General features: G+C 45.6%; 1 protein-coding gene across 2 annotated transcripts in view; it reads left to right on the plus strand.

The window, feature by feature from the left end:
* Window positions 1–21,742, plus strand: part of LOC138453056 (cGMP-dependent protein kinase 2-like) — a 524,549-nt gene that overhangs the window by 220,305 nt on the left and 282,502 nt on the right. For both annotated transcript variants that reach the window (XM_069605521.1, XM_069605520.1), the window contains exons 7-9: window positions 11,925–11,988; window positions 16,822–16,899; window positions 19,857–19,945. In XM_069605521.1, coding sequence (XP_069461622.1) covers window positions 11,925–11,988; window positions 16,822–16,899; window positions 19,857–19,945 — 231 coding nt within the window. The remainder of the gene's footprint in view (window positions 1–11,924; window positions 11,989–16,821; window positions 16,900–19,856; window positions 19,946–21,742) is intronic.

Genomic DNA, 21,742 nt, shown 5'->3' on the forward strand with positions numbered 1-21,742 from the left:
TTGGGCCTATTGTTGTCTCCATCGGATGCTCCAACTCCCTTTCCACTGTGCTCCCAGTGGACTCTGATGTGTGCTTTCCTCCCCACTCCTTCTCATGAATCCAACCCAAGGGCTCGGCAGACTCCCCCATTTACTCAGATGACCGGTGAAGCGGTGCGGCCCAGGCCCCGAACTTGTGTCAAGGAACAGTGCAGTTTTTTTACCCTCCACAATCATCGAAGGGAAAACCTCCTCCTCCTGCGCATAGAATTGTGGCTCCTCCTTCTGTCCTACCACACTGTACGTGTGCATGCAGGGGATTCCTACAGAAGCAATAGAGAAATGTAAAAAGGGGACACACCCACGGGTTTGCAAGCAGGGTGCGGGGGTAGCAGAGGAGGGAACCAGCTAACAAACCGCCAACAAACAGCCAACAAAGAGTGCCCAAGTATACCCTGACAACCCAAAAGAGCAAAAGCACCCCATGAAGCAAGAACACTCAGAGAACAAGTCAATTCACTGGATGCAACTCTAGCCACACTATACAATGACAAACTAGCACAACCAACACAATAACTGGCGGTAAAACAAGATGACAGCACCAAGAACCCAGAGGAAAACTGGAAAAGGTTAAACAACTTATTGGGCATTTTGGGGGATAAGGGGATAGTTTTCATGGATTTTTCATATGTTTCACATTTTATTAGGGGAGGCAAAAGGGAAAAGGGACACGCGGCATATGGTGGAAACGGACACTGAACAAATATTAATACAAAAGGGACATACACATGGAAAACAAAAACACTCCTGGGCCAAAACAAACTACAGAAAAACAAATGCCTAACTACTAAAACTGTTAAAAACTCTCCTCTAAACTCCGCCACAACATTCCAAACAGTCTCCAAGTCTGGGTCTGCTCTATGTACACCTTCCCGCACATCTAGCAAATCCTGCAAAGCAACAATAAGTGAGTTGGGCCTTTTATAAAGCCTCAAATTATTTTGGGTGATTCTAGGGCTCTGATTGGCTGAACAAAGTCACACAAACCTTCTTTTGAGATTCTAGTGGTTTGAGTGGTTGAACAAACACAACAAATAAGTCCAAGATTTGACCCGAGAACAAAGGATGCTGATTGTACCATGAATCATCACAAGAAACCTTTGCCCTGGGATTTGACCCTGTTGTACACTTTTGTTATAGAGAGGCCTCCACTAGTGGGAGAAGGGCGCTATACAAGACCACTTACATTACATATAGGATAATTGAAGCCAACAATATTTGGGGGCCCGTGTGTCATTTTATTTTAAGTTTATCCAGGCTTAATGGTGACCACAGAAGGAGGATCATGCATTGATTGATTGATTGATATTTTATTTCTATCGCGCTCGTACACAAGTGTTTCAGAGCGCGACAAGGCAAGGGAGGGGAACAGGGGAGAAAAAAACAGCGATCTTACTAGGCCCAGTGACATTGAGAACGCGCAAGTGCATGGGAGAGGGGGGAGGGGAAAAGTGCATGGAAGGGGGGAAAGGTGGAAAGTGCGAAGCAGAGGAGAAACAGATAAATAACAATAAATAAATAATAAAGGCAACAAACAGTGGTAATGCAGCCAGCAATTTGCAAGTGCTAGGTTTAAGGCAGCAGACAGGGTAGGTCTGATAAGTACAGGAAGAAAAAGGGGGCTGTATGGGTACAGATACAGACCCCAGTGCAAGGGGTGGCCCGGAGGCAGTGCGGGAGGGTGGCAGGATGAGCAGGTACCTTGGCCCAAAGGACAGAGGGTGGCCAGGTGCACGGTGCCAAGAGAGAACAGTTCAGCAGGGGAAAGGGGGAGCGAAGGCAGAAGAAAAGAGGAAGATCTTTAGGTGCTTCCGGAAATGGAGATGGTTCTCCTCAAGTTTTAGAGTGGCAGGGAGGCTGTTCCAGCAGGAGGCCCCAGCCGAAGACTGAGATCTACCCCCAGCTCGTTTCTTAGAAAAACGACTGATCCTGAGTGAGTTGGAGGTAGAGGAGCGAAGAGCTCGAGAGGGGAGGTATTTGCGGAGGGATAGCTGAAGGTATTTTGGATCCAGGCCCCAGAAAGCCTTGTGGACAATGCAGAGGGTTTTGAATTTAATCCTTGCATCCACTGGGAGCCAGTGGAGAGATTTCAGAGCTGGAGAGATACGATCCCAGGGCTTGAGGCCAAGGACAAGTCTTGCAGTCCTGTTCTGGATTAGTTGCCTAGTTGTTTAAGAGAGGGGGTTTCCTACGAAACAGCATGGGGGCAGTGGCTTGCACGAGTGATGCGAGATGAGTCCAAGGCGGGGCAGTGACTCCCAGAGATTTCACTTCCGTACAGGTTCTCATGTCTGTATGAAGACCTTCTTTGCAGATTATTTGCTTAGACCTATCACCCCCTCGCCCTCTTGAACTTACTTTGTCATTTAATTGGAAGCCGAAGCAGTGGATGAAATGTTGAGTGAGGTGTGCTGCCGGTTCTACGTTATTTCATCGCTGGGTATTATAACGTCTGTCTTTCTAACGAGTACATTATATCGAAAAGGGTCATAGAAATATTTTTTTTTGGGTGAGGGGGATCACCCGCCCAAACCCCTCTTCCCCACATATTTTCAACTATTACCCCAGGGGCGTAGGAGACACATAAAATCTGGGGGGGGTAGGGGCACCTTGGGAACTTTGCTTTTTTACATTTATTTATTGTGTTTTAGTCAAAGAACTTGACATTTCCCAAAATTAAAATTAAAATAGCAGTACGTATTAAATTACAAATATCATCACTGTATAAAACAAGAGAAAAGAAGATAAGAAAACAGAAGAAAATTAAAGGATGCAGCAGCAAAGAACATGTCTTTATATGTTGCATTTCTGGATTTGTCATCCGACTATGCGCTCATGGTACGAGAAAGGAAATAACAATTACTTCCAGTGGGCCACAGCTAGGACGCCAGCTCGTTAAGAGGCAGATCACCTGTAAGTGGATTCCTGCCAAACTAAGGAGTTGCAGCCTTTTCTACCAACTGCAAGTTTCTGCTTTTTTGTGTGGGGCAAGGAGACGTGTGTGTCTCTCAGAATGGAAGGATGGGGGTTTCAAAGAAAGAGGAAATCTTGCTTGTACCTCTAAGTAAGCCCTGTTATTGGAGTAGAGGGACCAGGTGTGTGATGTTGCTGCTTTGACTGTCCTCTGGGGAGTGGGGGGTACAGCAAACAAGAAGGATGAGCGATCGCAAGCCCACCCCCTTATATGCACTCCCCAGGTCCGCAGCCGGATGCGTCGGACCCGGGGGATGCATAGTAGGTAAGGTGTATGTGGACCTTGGGGGGTGGCCAGAGGGGCAGCCCGCTATGTGGGCTGCCCCTCTAGCACCCCTGTGAGGGCCAGGCCAGCCTCTCACGATGAGTCTGGTGCCTCTTATTCCATCTCATGCTGGCTTTAGAGCCTAGCCTTTCTTTGCCTTTGTTATTCTGAATGCAGAGCTGGACTCTGTTCCTTTCTCGTTTAACATTTGCTGCAAAGCCTGATCTATTTGATTCTGTCATATGTTACTAGGACGGCAGAGCGTGGGTCCTCTGCCCTGTTACACTATTCAAAGAGCACCTCTGGCCTTTCTTTGCCTCTCCCTTGTCTCACTGCTTGCTTGCTTAATACATACCCACTTGCTTGAACACTCAACATATTCTCCCTAACAAAGCAATGTCAGCTGCAGTTGTCTTAACTTCTATTTGTTACATGTCTTGAATTGGCCTATTCTTTCTGCTTTACTGTCTACTGGGGAAAGGCATTTGCCAGTCACTGCCATTATAGTTCTACCTGGCCATAAGAGGGCAACAGCTAGCCAATATTTGAAGAACATGGGCATATTATGCCAGAGGCTGGCAACTGCCTTCGTAATGCCTACACAAGAGTCACAACTCTTGCCTTTGTTTCTAACAGAAATTCAGTGGATGAAGAAACGCGAGAACACACATATTGCTTATAAATGAAGGGGATGATGTCACTCTTGGTTAAGACATTTTGATCACGCCAGGAGCTAATTTCCAGCTGCAATTAAGCAGTTACCTTTAAGACTTCTGGCTTTAAATAATGTTAGTATCACCTGGAAAGCACAAGGCTGCTCAACATGGTTCCTGGAACACGAAGGGTACCCTACTCGTGGGCATGGATGATTTGAGGGCATTCATGCCCTGGTTTGGAGCCTGGCCCGTACACGCATGATGGGGGGAGGGGTCTATTACTTTTGTTTGTACATATCCTTTGAGGGTGCGCAGACATTGCCTGCTGCTTTAGCCCACTAACAGCTCTGCTTTGCAACTTTATCACACATACCTGTCATGTGGCATGTAACTCAATGCTACTCATGTTATCAGCCTCTGAAGTCTGGAATCCTTTGCCACATCAACTAGGGTACAGGCTTGCCACCTGAGACTTACCCATGTCTGAGTCTGCATCTGTTGCACTGTGGGGAAGACACACACAGAAAGAGCAGGGCAGAGTGCCCTTGTGGGTTTTTCACACTTCTTCCTCAGGGTGGGCACAATTTACTCCGCCGAGAAAGTGGCACATTCTGGGTAACATTCTCCCACTTTGACAATGTCACCCAAAGAGCTAAATTGTCCATTTGAAATACCTCTGTTGACTTATTATTGCGCAATCCACACTGATGGTTTAAGCATCTGTTTAATGTGAGATGGCAATTAAGAGCATTTGCCAACGCACTCAAGAAGCACAGGACACCCTCTTACCAGCGACATGCCATGCTCACTCATTCTGATCACGAATTGCCATTTATCTTGGGTCATGTTAAATGTATTTATTTATTTATTACATGTGCAGCATCACGCAAAAACCACAAGCATCAAGGCGCAAAGTAAACTGCATGGAGTCGACCACTTCCATTGGCGCAATTTTTACTTTTCCGCCACAAAATGGAAGATTTTAGCCTAAAAGGCAGGTGAAATCACATTGCTTTTCCACTCTGGAAGAGTGTAAATACTTCGCGATTGCTGGCGGAATTGACAATGGCTTCCTCAGGACTCCGCCCGCTTTTACCAGGTTTAATTTCCAAGGAGATCCCAGAGGAATCCCTTTCCTTATTTCCAGCATGAGAATCCATGCTGGCAGTTAGGCCACATTTGTCGGTTGGAGCGGGAAATACAGGGGGTCCTGGTGTGTCCACTTGGCTCCCGAACTCCACCCAGAAAATGCACGAAAATCCAGCCAATTAGAAAAAGCGACAGTCATAGTGTTTTCCACCACTTTTTCTGAACCAATTGACCTGGAAAATGCTATGTTGCATCGAAAGCTGAATGCATTCATTCAGTTTATTATCCCACCGGAATATTAAGCCAGGTGCTGAACACAGGTGTTACATATTCCTGTTCACAATCTGCATTTGGAGCATTAACTCACTGAGCTACCTTACAAATGATATCTCTTCTGGGGCTTTACCGTCTTAACCCCTTAACTGCCATGGGTATTTCTGCCAAGGCCTTCTTTGGTGATTTCGATATGTCGCCATTCAATCCCTTGTAACCTTTTTGTTACATAAGATATGTGGGCCAAATTTGGCCCCTTTTTTCCCCAAATGTAGGCGGTGGTAATGTTTCGGACTTTGCCAGGGTTTGTGGGTAATACATTCTGGGGCAATTCGCGCAAGTCAGACCTCTGTGGATTCCCACGGGTGTCCTCTTTTCGGAAATGCATGAGGTTCCCTGTTTTCCTTGGTGACTTCGACACCATAGGCCCAAACATGTATGTTGTCCACATGAGCAAAATCTGCTCTGCCGAAAGGCTTGGGGTTACCAGTGGGTTAGCCTTTTCCCTTTGCGCCTAGGTAGGTGCACCCACACATGTGAGGTACCGATTTCGTTAGGACACCTGTGGGAACGCAGGATGTTAGGACATGTGTTGTTGGCGGCGTGCTTCGGTGGGTGTCCAGAGTGAAATGTCTGAAAATTGAGGTTTTTTTCCACCAAATTTCCCTCTGCCCACCCACCGAAACACTCAGCCAACAACAGATGTCCTACCTTCCCGTGCTCTCACAGGTGTCCCAACGGAAACGGTATCTCATATGTGTGGATGCACCTACCTGGGCGCAAAGGGAAAAGGCTAACCCACTGATAATCGCAGTCTAGCAATTTGCCCACAGGGAAAGCTACATGAGATGCCCCCATCCATTCGGGGGGGGAGAGGGCCACCCCCTTTCCACTAATAACATCCATGGTGGTTCAGCGGCCCCCCACACCCACCCAAAACAAGTTATAATTTGTTTTATTTTAGTTTTGCCCACGTGTGTGGCCATCTGCCCTGGGGGATGGGGGGGCAAAAAGTACTGCCACAAGCTTGGGGGCTGGATCTGCCAATATTTACAGTGGCCTCTCCCTCACCCCAAATGGATGGGGGCACCTCATGTACCCCTTCCTAGGGGCAGAAATCTGCCCCCAGGGAGGGCTACATAAGGTGCCCCCATCCACTCAGGGTAGGGGGAGAGGGCCTCTTCCCCTTTCAAACACACAATGTCCTGGTGATCTAGTGGGTCCCCCTGGTTCCCCCACCCCCACCCAAAACAAGTTCTAATATATTTTTTGTTTGCTCCTTCCCTAGGGGCAGATGGGCACATGTGTGTGGCCATCTGCCCTCAGGTTGGGCAAAACGTACTGCCCCAGGCTTGGGGGGTGGCTCTGCCAATATTTGCAGTGGCCTCTCCCCCCCACCCCAAATGGATGGGGGGCATCTCATGTATCACTTCCTAGGGGCAGAAATCTGCCCCCAGGGAGGGCTACATAAGGTGCCCCCTATCCACTTAGGTTGGGGGAGAGGACCCCCTTTCAAAGACAAAAATATCCTGGTGGTCTAGTGGGCCCCACCGGGCTCCCCACCCCCACCCAAAACAAGTTATAATAATTTTTAATTTTTTTTTGTTTTTCCCCTTCTCTAGGGGCAAATGGGCACGTGTGTGGCCATCTGCCCCAATCTTGGGGGGTTGGTTCTGCCAATATTTAGAGTGGCATCTCCCCCACCCCAAATGGATGGGGGGCATCTCATGTAGCCCTCCCTTGAGGCAGAAATCTGCCCCAAGGGAGGGCTACATAAGATGCCCCCTCATCCACCTAGGGTGGGGGGAGAGGCCCCCCTTTAAAACACAAAAATTCCTGGTGGTCTAGTGGACCCCCCTGGACCTCCCCACCCCCACCCAAAACAAGTTGTAATATATGTTTTTGTTTTGCCCCTTACCTAGGGATAGATGGGCACATGTGTGTGGCCATCTGCCCCCAGGGGGGGTCAAAACATACTGCCCCAGGCTTGGGAAGGGTGGCTCTGTCAATATTTGCAGTGCCCCCACACCCGGGGGGCTACATAAGGTGCCCCCATCCACTTTGGGTGGGGGGAGAGGACCACCCCCTTGCAAAAATCCCTGGTAGCTAGTGGCCCCATCCGCACCCACCACCACCCAAAACTCTGTTTAAAAAAAAAAATATATATATATATATATATATTTAGTTTGAACTTTCCTGGGGGCAGATGATCACCCATCTGCCCCCAGGGTATTGCCCCCATGCTTTGGGGGTCGGGAGGAGAGGGCTGCCCCTCCCCCACTTCAAAAACAGATCCCTGCACGACACAACAAACATATTCTGGGGGGGGATAAATGACATTACATCCCCCCACTTACAATTGTGGAGGGGATTTGTCCCCCCTGTGCCCCCCATGTCCTACGCCTATGCATTACCCGACCCCCGAACCCCATATCTGCCCTTTCGCACCACCCCCGAAATATTTCAAAATATTTCGAGGACCCATTTCGTTATTATGCACTCATTAGAAAGGCAGACGTTAAAATACCTGGCGATGAAAGGATGGTATACGGTGCTCTGCCAGTATCAGGTGCCAGCTATGAACTTTTTGTGGCAACACTAATGTACTGAGTGAAACAGCTTGTCTAGGCATGGGTCTACAATGGATAGTCATCCGATCAGAGACACAACCAAACTAAAGTCCAAGAATGGAACTGTGAAATTAAATTGGAGACTATTAATGACATTATAATGTTATGTGTTGGGCAAAGCTACAGGAAAAGTACAGTTAACATACTGAAAAGGCTGCTTACCAGATAGTAGGGACCTGATAGTAGGGACCTGATACTGGCATGTGGGGATAAGGAACCTTCTCAACCTGGGCAGGAGGCCTACCAGGGTGTTTGCTTGAGCCAGTCCTGCCCCAGAGGCAGGGTTAGGGAGCTTGGAGGACCACCATTTCTGCCCCCATCATGTGCCTGGTTACAATTGGGGAGAACTGTTGTCAATCCCGCAGTGCCTGCCTTACACCAGCCTGCTAGTGTTCTCTCCAGGGACATCATTTCACCTAAATGCAAGGGGTAGCGGAAGTGACATCACACGACCCTTGACCCCCTGATGACATCACAGGAAGTGATGTCATTTAACCCACCCCAAAGTGATATCACGGGAAGCTATGGAACACGACCTTTCACCCGTTGACAAAACAGGGAGTGGCATCACATAGCACTGTACACTACAAAAAATATGGTTACGATATCACTATAATGTGGTGTACATTTCATACAAGAATGAGAGTTGAGATCAGTGTGTATAGGCCCATATTACCAAATTACTGTGAATGCAAGCAGACGTCAATGACCAAATGATAATGTGTTATTATAAAGCACTTACGCTTAAGCGCTTTATATAGAAAAAATATACACCCAATATCACCCAACCTGTGTTGGTACTTATCTATCTAGCAATTATTGTATAGGATTCCAGAAAGACACATTATTTGGTATTCCTATTCTTTCTTATTTAGGGCCAGTGCTGAAAGTGTTAGACTTGTGGCACTCCTGTTCTTATTTTTCTTTTTTTTAAGGGGCCTGAAAAAGAAGTCAGCCACTTCAGAAGTAAAGAGCCACATGGTGCTGGCCACAGCCCAGGAGGCTGCATTACAAAAAAAAAAGAAAAAAAAACAAAACGTTTTTTTTTTTTTAACAGGTTGCAAGGGAGACCACAGAGGTCGCAAGGGAGACGTCCCTGGTTCTCTCTTTTCCTTTCTAGAGCTACTAAGTCCACAAAGCCTTGCAGTGAAGGATGCAGGGCCTGACCAACGAGATAGCGACACAGTGAGGAATACAGAGCTGTCAAATTGTTGTGCACTACATACCGGCAGCAAAGGTGCTTCAACGCTGCAGAAAACACACCTTGAAAACCAAAATGATAATGCAGAGTAGCCATCATAAACCGCCGGAGGACATGTGTTGAGGAAGGAGGCCGGGCTTGAGGAGTATTTTGTAACCTTATACCTAAGTAACCCAGCCGTGGAGGAAAAGCCAGGTAGAGATTGGTCTAGGGAACCAGGTGGGCATGATAGCCAATGGGAGAAGGAGGAAGCAAAGAGGCATCTGGGGACGAGTGGAATGGGAGCGTTCAAATGGTTCAAGGGAGGTCAACGAGAGAGAGGCAGGCCGAGAACCAGGAGAAGGAAGACCAATGGAGTGGAACATGGAAGAGATTGAGAGAGTGAGAGAGTGTGTGATATAGATGAGGTATTGGTGACCGAAAGTGGTATTTCGGTGTGAGAGTGTGTGAAAGGTGAGTGAGAAGTGTGAGTGAAGCTAAGTGAAAGAGTTAAAGTGTGAGTGAGTGTGAGAGGTGTGATGAGAGAGGGAAGGGACTGAATGTAAGTTGAAAGAGAGGAGGGTGAGAGTAGAGAGTTGTGGAGAGGAGAAGAGAGAAGAGAGCAAAGTGTACTGGAGATGATAGTACAGGGGAGTGGAGAGTAGAGAGTGCAGAGAGGAGAGGAGAGTAAAGACTAGAGAGGTGTGGCGAGTAGAGTGCAGAGGGGAGTAGAGAGAGAGGTGTGTAGAGAGTGGTAGGGAGAGATGATCAGAGAGAGGGATAGAAAGAGAGTAGGAGAGATGCATATGATTATTGGATGGACAGAAAGCTTGATAGAGGGAGAAAGTAGAGCCTGGGAGAAAGGATTGACTGAAATAGTATAGGCAGAAAAGAAGAAGGCGAGACCATCAAGGACAAGAGAACAAATGTGTGGAAGGGGGAGACTATGCCATTGTGAGACCTAGATATTCTTGGGGAATTAAGATAGTTTTCACCTGAGGCAAGCCCGGAGAGAGGGAAGGCAGAGGCCCTTAAGGCCATCACTCGAGTTAATATTCTAGACAGCAGGGGTTACCGATCTCTAGGCCATCCCTCGAGTTAGTATTCTAGACAGCAGGGGTCACCAATCTCTAGGCCATCACTCGAGTTAATATTCTAGACAGCAGGGGTTACCAATCTCTAGGCCATTACTCAAGTTAGTATTCTAAAAAGTAGGGGTTACCGATCTCTAGGCCATCACTCGAGTTAGTATTCTAGACAGCAGGGTTACCAATCTCTAGGCCATCACTCGAGTTAGTATTCTAGACAGCAGGGGTTACCAATCTCTAGGCCATCACTTGAGTTAGTATTCTAAATAGTATGGGTTACTGATCTCTAGGCCATCACTCGAGTTAGTATTCTAGACAGCAGGGGTTACCGATCTTTAGGCCATCACTCGAGTTAGTATTCTAGACAGCAGGAGTTACGGATCTCTAGGCCATCACTCGAGTTAGTATTCTAGACAGTAGGGGTTACCGATCTCTAGGCCATCACTCGAGTTAGTATTCTAGACAGCAGGGGTTACCAATGTCTAGGCCATCACTCGAGTTAGTATTCTAGACAGCATGGGTTACTGATCTCTAGGCCATCACTCGAGTTAGTATTCTAGACAGCAGGGGTTACCGATCTCTAGGCCATCCCTCGAGTCAGTAGTCTAGACAGCAGGGGTTACCGATCTCTAGTCATCAATCGAGTTAGTATTCTAGACAGCAGGCGTTACCGATCTCTAGGCCATCACACAAGTTAGTAGTCTAGACAGCAGGGGTTACCGATCTCTAGGCCATTCACTCGAGTTAGAATTCTAGACAGCAGGGTTTACCAATCTCTAGGCCATCACTCGAGTTAGTATTCTAGGCAGCAGGGGTTACCGATCTCTAGCCCATCAATCGAGTTAGTATTCTAGACAGCAGGGGTTACCGATCTCTAGGCCATCACTCGAGTTAGTGGTCTAGACAGCAGGGGTTACCATCTCTAGGCCATCACTCGAGTTAGTAGTCTAGACAGCAGGGTTTACCGATCTCTAGGCCATCACTCGAGTTAGTATTCTAGACAGCCGGGCTTAGTGATCTCTAGGGGGGGACAGAGAAGTCTTCAGTAGGGAGGTTGGAGCCAAAGGGAGATGAGAGGGGGACAGCCTTTATTTTGTCCTAGTTCCCTCACATACCAAGAACAGTTGTTAGCCTCATTTGAGTTCTGTTAAGTAAAATCCTTTGAACCATCTTCTGGAGTATTGCCATTCCTTAGGCTGTATGCGACAACAGATCGTTTTCAGTGTTCCAAATTTTGGACGTCGGAAATATGACTGGAATTATTTTTTGCCGAAAGGAGAATTTGGTGTTCAATATACACTTTTCTTATAAATTGCAAACCCATGCCATTTACCCTAAAATTGATGTCCTGATAAAAAGGCTACATAGTATCAATGTATTAAAAGAATAACCAGTAGATGTGAAAAAAGTACACCTGCTTAAAAATTGATTGTTTAAATGGAAGAGTGTATTCCAACAAGAAATTGATTTATAAAGAAAAAAAATGCATTTGTGACAAAAACATACAATTAACCTCGTTGTTACAAGTATGATTCAGTAATAATTAAGCACTTTGCTATTCAGAAATGTAATGTACCTGAAAGCACACCTCACATTTGTTGGACTTTGACTGGGCTTGGAAATCACACATTCAAGAAACTCTCTACCCTTGTGTGGAGCACAGCAGACATTGTCAAAGATACGCCCTGTAAGGTTAATGATCTTTCTCTATCGTTTCCACTTTGCTTTTAGAACACGAGCACTGAAGGGACTGTCGGACACTCAGCTTTCCAGAATCATTGATTCTATGGAGGAGGTAAGTGATTGGGCTGGGCAGAGTGTTGAATACCTCTGATATGTTGGGCACCCTCCAATCTTGACCTACTCCTAATATACTCCTACACAAAGAATAACCGTCACTGTTGTATATCTCCTATTCTCCTCATTTTCTGTTTCTTCTGGTGCCTGGATACCTTAGGACTTTGGCACGGTATAAATGTAATAACATAACATTGGAGGAGGGAAATGGAAACCCATTCTCAATACCTTTCTCTTACCGCTGGCGTCCTTGTGTACAGAGTCATAAGTGAAGCTTAGAAACCCTTACTCATTAATGATAATTTGGTGAGTCAGATGTTTCACCCACAAACATTCCATGTCTGGTTGTGGCATTAAGTACACATAGTTGAATCTTCAACATTGCATCATCTGGACTGCTGACTGCATAATGCTGGTGTGTAGAACTACCCAAAACACTATGATCGTGCCCTCTGCAGTTGATTTGTTTATAAATATGAGTAGTGAGTAGTAGATGATTTCAACATAATGAGAATGTAATTTGCTCAGATACCATTTGCTATCTGTTTCTTACTAGTCCTCCCCCTCCTTCTGCTCCTCAATGACCCCCTAAACATGTTGACAAGTTCATGCCTTGCCAAATCTCTACTAACTGAGAATATCTGAGATAATCCCCCTACTGCACCCCGTAACACCTCTACTCTTCTTCCAGAGTAGTTATAGTAAGGACATAAAAACATGATCCATTAATTCTTTCAGGTTTGACATTTGGCCATGTATCTTAAAAGTAAAGTCTCCCGGTACTGCTCTATTTGAAATCCATGGTCAGCGGACCTGGGTCTAAATTTGGGCCCCATATGACTAAAATAAACTTTGAGTAGACATTGTCCTCACCCTCAACTTCAGTTTAGAAGCCAACCAAAAGGGGCCAAAGCAACTCCTGTTTCAATCGCTCCCTAAAAGTCTATAGCCTCCTTTGCCATTCCTCGTCCCCGATCTAAAACGCTTAGAGACAGCACACATGTGAGTAGGTCGTATATAGACCTGCTTACTCTTTCACCTTATTGTAATAAGTAGGTTTACATTTGTAAGCATAACTTGGGTCAGTTACCCAATATCGCTCTTATTATCTAAGTCAAAATGCATCCTAAGTGCACCCGAATGTAAAATGTAAACACATTTACAAAAGTGGGATACTTCTCATAGTGCAGCTTATTTAAGCTATGTGTGCTCTCAGAAGAGGGGCTTCCATACTTTTGTAAAACATGGGATTTCACCCTATATTTCTACGGGTAATCCAGACGTGGACCACTTGCTCACTCTGCTTACAGAGGTTCAGCTTCACCTCACTGATGAGGCCCAGGAAGGCTGAAACATTTGTCTGGGGTTTATGAAGGGTCAGGAATGAAACTCGGACACAGTGGGTTCATGATTTTGACCATAGACTATTATTAAACAAAAGTGGGTTTGGAAAATGCATCTGTGTCCCTGCTCTAAGAGGTATTTTCCCTATCAAAACAAAATGAATGGGTCGGTCCTTTGTCAGGGTGTCCAAAACAATCTATCCTGTAACCAAAGTACTATTCTGACCATCAGATTCCAAAATCAACTGTAACGGAAAAGGGAAATGTCTCTGGCCTTGAAAAGTGTACAAATGTTCAAAGAAAAAATGTTTAACTCCAACACAAAAGTTCCAAGTGATTGACAATTTGAATCTTAGTAGACTGCCTGGTGTACTCTCCTGCCAGGCTTCTTTCCCTCTTGCATATGTTTCACTCACACTCCTTGGTTATTTCTTATTATCTTTGTCGGGAATTCCTTGTGCTTTATATTTCATATATTGTCCAAAGTGGTCTTGCCGAGGCTTGTAGACACTTCTGATTTGCGAAAGTCTGGTATACTCTTCTGCCAGTACTCTCTTTGTATGCACACCACTTGTTCTGATAAACATATTCCCATATTCGTGAGACTTGAAATGCCTGATATGTTCTCCTACCTTGGCTTTCTTCACATGCAAAATACTTGTTCCCGTATACTTGATTTCATGTACTTGCAACTTCAAATGCCTCCTGCCACGGCTTTCTTTATATGCAACACCCTTGTTCCCATACACTTGACTGCATATACTTGTAACTTGAAATGCCTGGTATACTCTCCTGCCAAGGCTCGACATGTGCATATTGCGCATACTTACAAACTTGGCAGTCTTTTCTTATTATATTGTTATGTTCCTTTAATATGGCACCCTTTGTTGCATTTCATTCATATCATTTAGTTCTATTTCATTTTGGTACCAGTGTCAGAATACCCGGATGTCCCCTCTTTCCTTGGGCAGACTCACCGGGCTATTGTAGCAGGAATTGGCTCTCCCGCGATGAACCTGCTGCGGTCTGTCAAATTCCTGCATATTCCTTTTGGGCTCATCGCCTCTGCCTTGTGGTTCCCTTCCTTTTCACAGCTTTCACTTGTTGGCTGCATGTCTCCCTGGACTCCAGTGGCGCGGAGGCTGCTCTCCAGTGTAGCCGTACGCCAGGAAGCCGTCCTTCCGGTTCTGGAATTCCCGTGGCTTACTGGATTCTGCAGTCTGCTTCCCTCTGTCCCTCTCATGAACTGGCTGGCTCTTCGGACCTTGATCACACTAGGCAGTCCCTCAGTCAGCTCCGAGCGGACCCGAGTTCTCCAGGAGACTTCCCTCATCAGCTGATTTCCCGGTTTAAATGTCCCGCCTGCCAAAATGCACTCATAATAACTAGAGTGCAGCGCGTGTTCCCGGCCTTTTGTGATCTTCATTACTCGGCTCCTCTTTCTCATGGCAGTACTTCCAGCATTAGAAAAAGGGAAGTCATTTTGGGAGTCTGAGGAAGTGTCTTTAGTAGTTTTAGATGGTAAGTTTGGTGACCTATATGTAGAGTCGGAAAAAGGGTTCCCAGTAGTTCTAAATGACAAGTTTTAGATAACTCTGTGGAGATAGACAGAAAGTTCTCTGGGGCGCAGTCCTCCCTACTCCCTGCCTCTTAGTCGTCACAGTGGCCTGCATATTCTCCTCAGTGGGAGTTTGGAGTTTAGACACACCAACCTTACACTGAGGGGGGGGAAATGTGGGTAACAACATGCCATTAAGGCATGGGGAACTGGGGAAGCACCGTTAAAAGAAGAAGGAGGATATGTGATTTCCTCCACCGATGTCACCGGGTCTCCCTGAGAGCTACCCCCACTCAGGTGGTCCTCCCTCACATAGCTGCCCCCAGGGTCAGGATCAGGTAGCAGCTGCCGTCCCCTGGTCACATAAGGGGGGGCTCACCCCGGGAAAGAAGGGATGACATCCCTGGATTAATGACAGGTTGGTGATTGTTCTCTTTTTCAGAGCACCTTGCATTTTGGTGCTGATTTGGATCAGAATGATAGGCAAATGGGATTTTCTTCTCTGTGAAGGGTTCAGTGGGCAATACTGTGATTGTAGACCCTTCTGAATTCTTACCCAATAAAATCGAGATTAGATTTAATGGCTATCAATATAAATAAGACGATTGTTACAATGCAGTATTAGCAATTCTATCAATTGCCACATGGCTGGTACACTTGCTTCCCATCCTGGAATGACATCATGTTCTGCAACCCAAACAGCTGATTAATATATCCATCTGTGAGTAGAGTTACGCTTGCATGGCGTGGTTTAGGTATACAGTTTCTTCATGAGAGCCCATTTAAGCAGCAACTGCCCTACATGGAGAGACAAACCAGACTGAAAGAAGAATACAGCACCATTGTGTACAGATAATTGGAGCCAGCTTGCCGCATACCATTGCATTTATGGAATGATATTTCTGTTGATTTATTATGATGTAGAATATCTGATCGAGCGTACATTTGTGAATTAAAGTTTCCAGTTCACTTTTGCAGTATGAAGCCAATGAATTCAGTGCTGGGGCTGTTAACAATTCATGCTTATAAACGCCTCTGATCACTCTCTTCCAAACCTCTTTATGGACATTCATGAAAATACATGTTTGTACCCTTGTGAATAGAGAAAACTAGATGATCAATTGAGATGATTTGCTTTTGAAACATATGAGAAGGCGTCTTCTTCGTAATAACCTTGTGTTAAAATCAACCACATTAAAGAGTGCAATGTGCATCGCCATAATGTGGTATAATGGGTATCCCTACAAAACATCCCCACCAGAAGTATCGCCGTACATATGGCTGTTTGTCTCGCCATAGGCGATATTTTTGGGAGGGATAATTTGTGGGAAAGCAGGTTGCAGGGGTGTCACCGCACATTTTAAAATAATGCAGGGTTTGCAGGGGTGTCCCCCGCAGGGTCCATGGGTCAATATCGCCGCAAATATATGGCGATAGTTCTTTATCGCAATATTTTTGCAGGGATATTAACACATGGAACCGTATAATGGACATGTTTGTTTTTTAACATTAACCCAGATCCACTCTGCATTGAATCATTAGTGACCTTAATTTCAGGGTAACCTGAGTTGTTCATATTCCTCAGATTATGCTAAAATTGATTTGCTTGTCTTGTAGTTGTCTTGTGCTAGATTTCGCTGACATGTTTGGGAGCTATTTAATGTGGCGTGAGCAGTGCGTTGGACTGTGAAAAAACAACAATAGTGACACAGAAATGGCAATTCTAAATCCACTAAGGAACTTTAATAGGGGAAAGCCAAACACAGATTATGGCACCTATTTGCACATAAATAAATTAAAGTACATGTTTTTTTACACTAGAAAAACTATCCCCTGGCTGGTAAATCTGACCAACTACTGTACACAAAGGACATCACTAATTAAATGTTCTCTTAAATATTAAAAGTATTTAATTTTCTTTCTGATGCAGTGCAAGTTCCTTCCAGGTGATGTCATAGCACGAGACGACGGAAAGGGGACAGCCTTTTACATCATTCTGAGAGGAGAGGTGGGTGCTAGACCTGTGAAGGCCATCAGGTGATTGGGCAAGGGATATGGGAATGTTGGTGTGCAGGCGGTAGGGATGCAAGTGTAAAGGACATTGGTGGGTCAATACGAGTACGGGCGGGGTACACTTTATTTTGCAATAGTTCCATTACCAACACTTTTTTTGGCAGTAACAGAATTATTGCCAATTTGAACACACTGCCGATTCCGATTGTAACCTCGAGGTGGAGAATTTGCCCGAGTCAGGTGCTGGAAGTAAAGTCGCCGCCTCAATGCCCAAAATTGTTTTTTACTGCAGGCGGGATTAGGGCCCTATTAAATCCACCAAATCCCTAATCGAGTCCTATGGATCCAAAAGTGGGGACTGAGTTCCACCTGCTCCCACTCATCATCTGGCCCCCAATCTGCTGGACCAAGTTGCAGTAACAGTAACCAAGTTAGGTGGTATGCCCATGGCAATACCATGGACATACCACTATAGTTGTAATTAGGTTCATTGTGCTGCTTGAATTAATGGCAAAGAAAGTGTGAATTCAGAAGAGAGAAGAGTTGAGAGTGGACACGACACTCACAGAGATTGGAGAAAACAAACGCAAAAGAAATAAAAGCTATTACCGGGCCCAAAGGAGGGCTTCTCGGGGGAAGACATTATCAAGACATTTCAATTAATAGAACTCAGCAAAATACCAAAAGAAAGTATTCATATAGGGAAGAAGTAGAGGTGATACAGAGGCGAGGAGCATTGAATGGAGGTGTTCAATAGGACCATATACAAGATCAACACAAGACATGAAGCTAAGGACTTGCAGGCCACAAACAGATGCAAGAGCCACAGCAGTGGGAGGCATAGTAGGTGGGCTACAATAAAGGTAGTTACGAAAAAAGCTCTTGACATGGTAAAATAAGACATTGGCTATACTATGCCTAGTAATATGGTATTTCAGAAAGATTTGGCTACAGTCATGGTAGATGTGAAAAAGACTCTTGACATGATAAAATAATACATTGGCTGTACTATGCCTAGTAATATGGTATTTCAGAAAGATTTGGCTACAGTCATGGTAGATATGAAAAAGACTCTTGACCTGGTAAAATAATACATTGACTATGCTGTGCTCAGAAATATGGGATTTCGGAAAAGGATTTGACATCAGAATGCTGGTAAACAGTTTCAACAGTGTTATTTTCCTATCAGTTGGGATAGCCTTCATGCCCCAGGTTATCAAACCTATGCATTAGGCATGGTAGGGGTGAAAGGGTGCATAAAGGGACCCAGATAAGTCAAAAGGTGCACAGGATGATGATTGATACTGATGATGCAGCTCGAATATCCCCGTATGGGACGCTAATGCCAGTCCTGGTATTTGCGTGGTGTTTTATATGGCGCAAACCAAAGTGAAGCATTGAAGTACTGTACTAAAGATAGGAAATATAAGGCACTAGCAAGACGATTGGAGGGGGAAGAGGATGGGAGCACAGGAAGGCAGGGGTTCAGCTGTAAAACACCTTTGCTGATGGAGGCATGCTAAAGACCTGTCACCAATGACTGATGATGTGTTCTTTGAGAAACACATGTCCGGTCTTTCCTGCGGTGCAAGAGAGAGGGGGCTAGTCTAAGGAGGGGTGGGATGTTGCCCAGAGCTCAGGAGCATAGCTGGAAAGCTACTTATTTTTTATTTCGGGTATTTATTGAACACAAACATTGCTTATAGTGGTTGCAGGTATACCTTAGATGCTTAAAGGCTGGGATAGTCTTTACATCATTGCATGCACACCGACATTCGACTTGTAGCAGCAGCAAACACTTGACATGTATTATCGGTGGGTGACCATGTAGCAGTGTTGAGAGGGGGTGATGTGTTTTCCACTGGTCGCTTCTTCATTACTTGTCTATTTTGCGTTTTGTTTCTTCAATAAATGCATTAGTCTCATGGTGGGAGGAGCTTTTCGGCCAGGCAGGCAAAGCATTGGTTGCTGTTGCATTGCATTTGACGCATGTGGTCTTGGAGATTATGCAGTGCTGCAAGGGACGTCATTTCTGCTCCTTCAGTGTGCGGTTGAGGTCATTGTGCTACTTTAGTTTTATGAGTCAGGATTCTCTTCACTGGGGTCAAAGAGGCATCAAGGACACCATGGAGAAGGATGTTGCTACCCTGCAGGGCAGAGAAGACTGCACATTGAACCGTGCTCCCAGATATCTGATTCGGACCGGAGGGCCAGAATTGATCGGAGGAGTGATTGTTCCATGCTGTCTGTGTTTTCTTGCCGATGTGGTTTTCCAATGAGCGACTGCCTTCGATGAGGAAGCAAGCGACTTAGCAGTCACAGACTCACGGCAATGACAGGGCAGATGCATTCTGTCCTCTTTTGCATTTAGTTTCAGAAAGGCCATTCATATCCATCCAGGCTTGATTGAAGGCAAGCTATTAGTGTTGGTGGATGTTACTGAGTGATGGGAAATTGATATTGATATTTTATTTGTATCGCGCTCATGCACAAGAGTTTCAGAGCGCGACGAGGCAAGGGTGGGGAACAAGGCAGAGCAAAAACAACGAACAAAAACAACGATCTTCCTAGGCCCCGTGACATTGAGAACATTCATTGAGGATATTGAGGACGTTGAGGATATTCATGTACAGTCGTTAGACCAAATTCTGAAATTCTTTATACGATGATCAGGACAGAAAATGTAGATCCAAGTTCGGGATGCATTTGTGAATTTATGAACAAGATGGTTAACATGATCAATGGCGTTTGTAATAAACTACACCATGCCAACTGTTGGAGGCACTTAACTGTGCCATTAATGCAAATGTGCTCTTATTCAAATGTAACAGTCTTTTGTAACAGATTTTCCATGGCAGAGTTTTGCTTTCTGATGGACCCTTGGATGGTGTTGCATTGTATATGTCTTACTTGAGTGCATGTAAATCTAACGCACTTTCCATCTCATTACAGGTGCAGGTCACGCAGCGGGAAAATGCAAAGGAGGAACTCACTGGGATCCTGAGTGTGGGTGACTACTTCGGAGAGCTTTCCCCGCTGCTGTAAGTGTTCTGATTAATACTGATTGTTGTGAAGTATCTGAGCTGTAAACGATGGCTCTCCCCGGAGCATTGCTGCATACATTCCTAAGCAGCTAGATCATGTAACAGATATAGTGCCAAGAAGCCCCTTGTCGTAGTTAAGCCCAATAGAATCCTATCACACAGCATAACAATGCATGGGATAACATATATAGCTAGCTGGATGACCAAGGAGAGGTTAAGATGAAGGAAAGAGAACTTGAAAGAGTTGGTAACGTGAAGTGGTCTTGTACAGGACACTTCTGCGATTTGCCGGCCTCTTGTTGCATGGTTCTAGAATATGGGTGTACAGAAGAGAGGGTTAATAATGGTAGAGGGAGCAACAGGTGTAAAGATGTTTTGTTTCGGTGTGCAGGCGTGAGGTACTTGTGTCCTGTATGCCGGTATGATTCTATGTGGTTTGTGGCATTGACACGTGGGCCCCTATTTATCCCTAGGGGAGGACCTGAGATCTATTAGCAACCTCTGCTGGGATACTGGGAGAGCCAGGAGTCTATGAATGAGTGGGCGGATGGTATGTGATAGGGTTAAAGATGTTGTGGGTTGTGCAGACAGCTTTAATATGGTTGTGATGCTACTGGGAGGCATAACGCTACTGTGTGCATGCAAGTTTGTGTATTGTGACGATGTATGGGATTCCATTAGTTCTCCCTGGGGGAGCCCTTCTCTATGAGGCTAGGGAGATGAGGCTGCTACCTAATATTCCCCTGGGGGTGGTTATAAGCAGGAGGACCCCATAGGGAGAGACTCGCCCCTCAGGGATAAGGACTCCCTTTTCTTTACAGAACTGCCTCATAACCTCTTAAAGAACATCCCTGCTCCCTCTCACCATTCTAAGGCATCAGCCCCTCAAGTCTCTATTTGTTACTGTGCTACTGACTCATTTACATCTTCACTTTCTAATAGTACTGAGAAGAAGAATGGAAACTATACAAAGAGTGCTTGTTGGTTGGCAGCCAACCATACTTAGACGAAGAAGATGTAAAGAGGAATAGAGATCTATCTACAAAGACAAAGAAAAGACTCTGCGTTCATGCTGGGGAAGGGCCCACAGCACATGAATAAAATTGAGAAGGGAGATTCAAATGTGGAGAGCAATGAAGCCAGAAGTGGCCCATGCAGACCATACGAGTAATGGGGAGGCAAGACGCCAACCCGGATCGAAGAAGAAGAGCTCCAGGCAGGGGTGTGACCTAAGGAGGGTGGACCAGCTGACACTTAAACACTGTTGATACTGCCAAGGCCTCAGAGGAAGAGGCAAACCACCAGGAAGAAGACGTGGACCAAGCTGCGCAAGCCCCGCAGTGGTGAGAAGCAGGCTGGACCCCACAGGAAGAACCATTGATGCTCGCACGCAAGACAGAAGGTAACGGGCATAGCGTGAGACCCAGGAGGGGCCCAGGATATAACTGTGTCAAGGTTGCATTTCCTCATCACAGTGGTGACTCCTTTCAAACTCACAAGAAGTACGGGAGTATTCTCCCTCGTCACTGTGGTGACCCCTACCCTAAGAGAAACCAAAGAGAAGGAACACTCAGGGGTAATCTCCCTTATCCTAGTCATAACGCTAAGAGAAGCCAAGAGAAGAAACACTCAGGAGTAATCTCCCTCGTCCCAGTGATAACACTAAGAATCCAAAGAGAAGAGACACTCAGGAGTAAGCTCCCAACGGACAGTAGGAACACTGAGAGAAACCAAATAGAAGGAACACCTGAGAGTAATCTTCTTCGTTACAGTAGCAACATCAAGAGAAGCCAC

Source organism: Ambystoma mexicanum, chromosome 4p, assembly GCF_040938575.1.
Source record: "Ambystoma mexicanum isolate Mex_15411 chromosome 4p, UKY_AmexF1_1, whole genome shotgun sequence".
Classification (NCBI taxonomy): Eukaryota; Metazoa; Chordata; class Amphibia; order Caudata; family Ambystomatidae; genus Ambystoma; species Ambystoma mexicanum.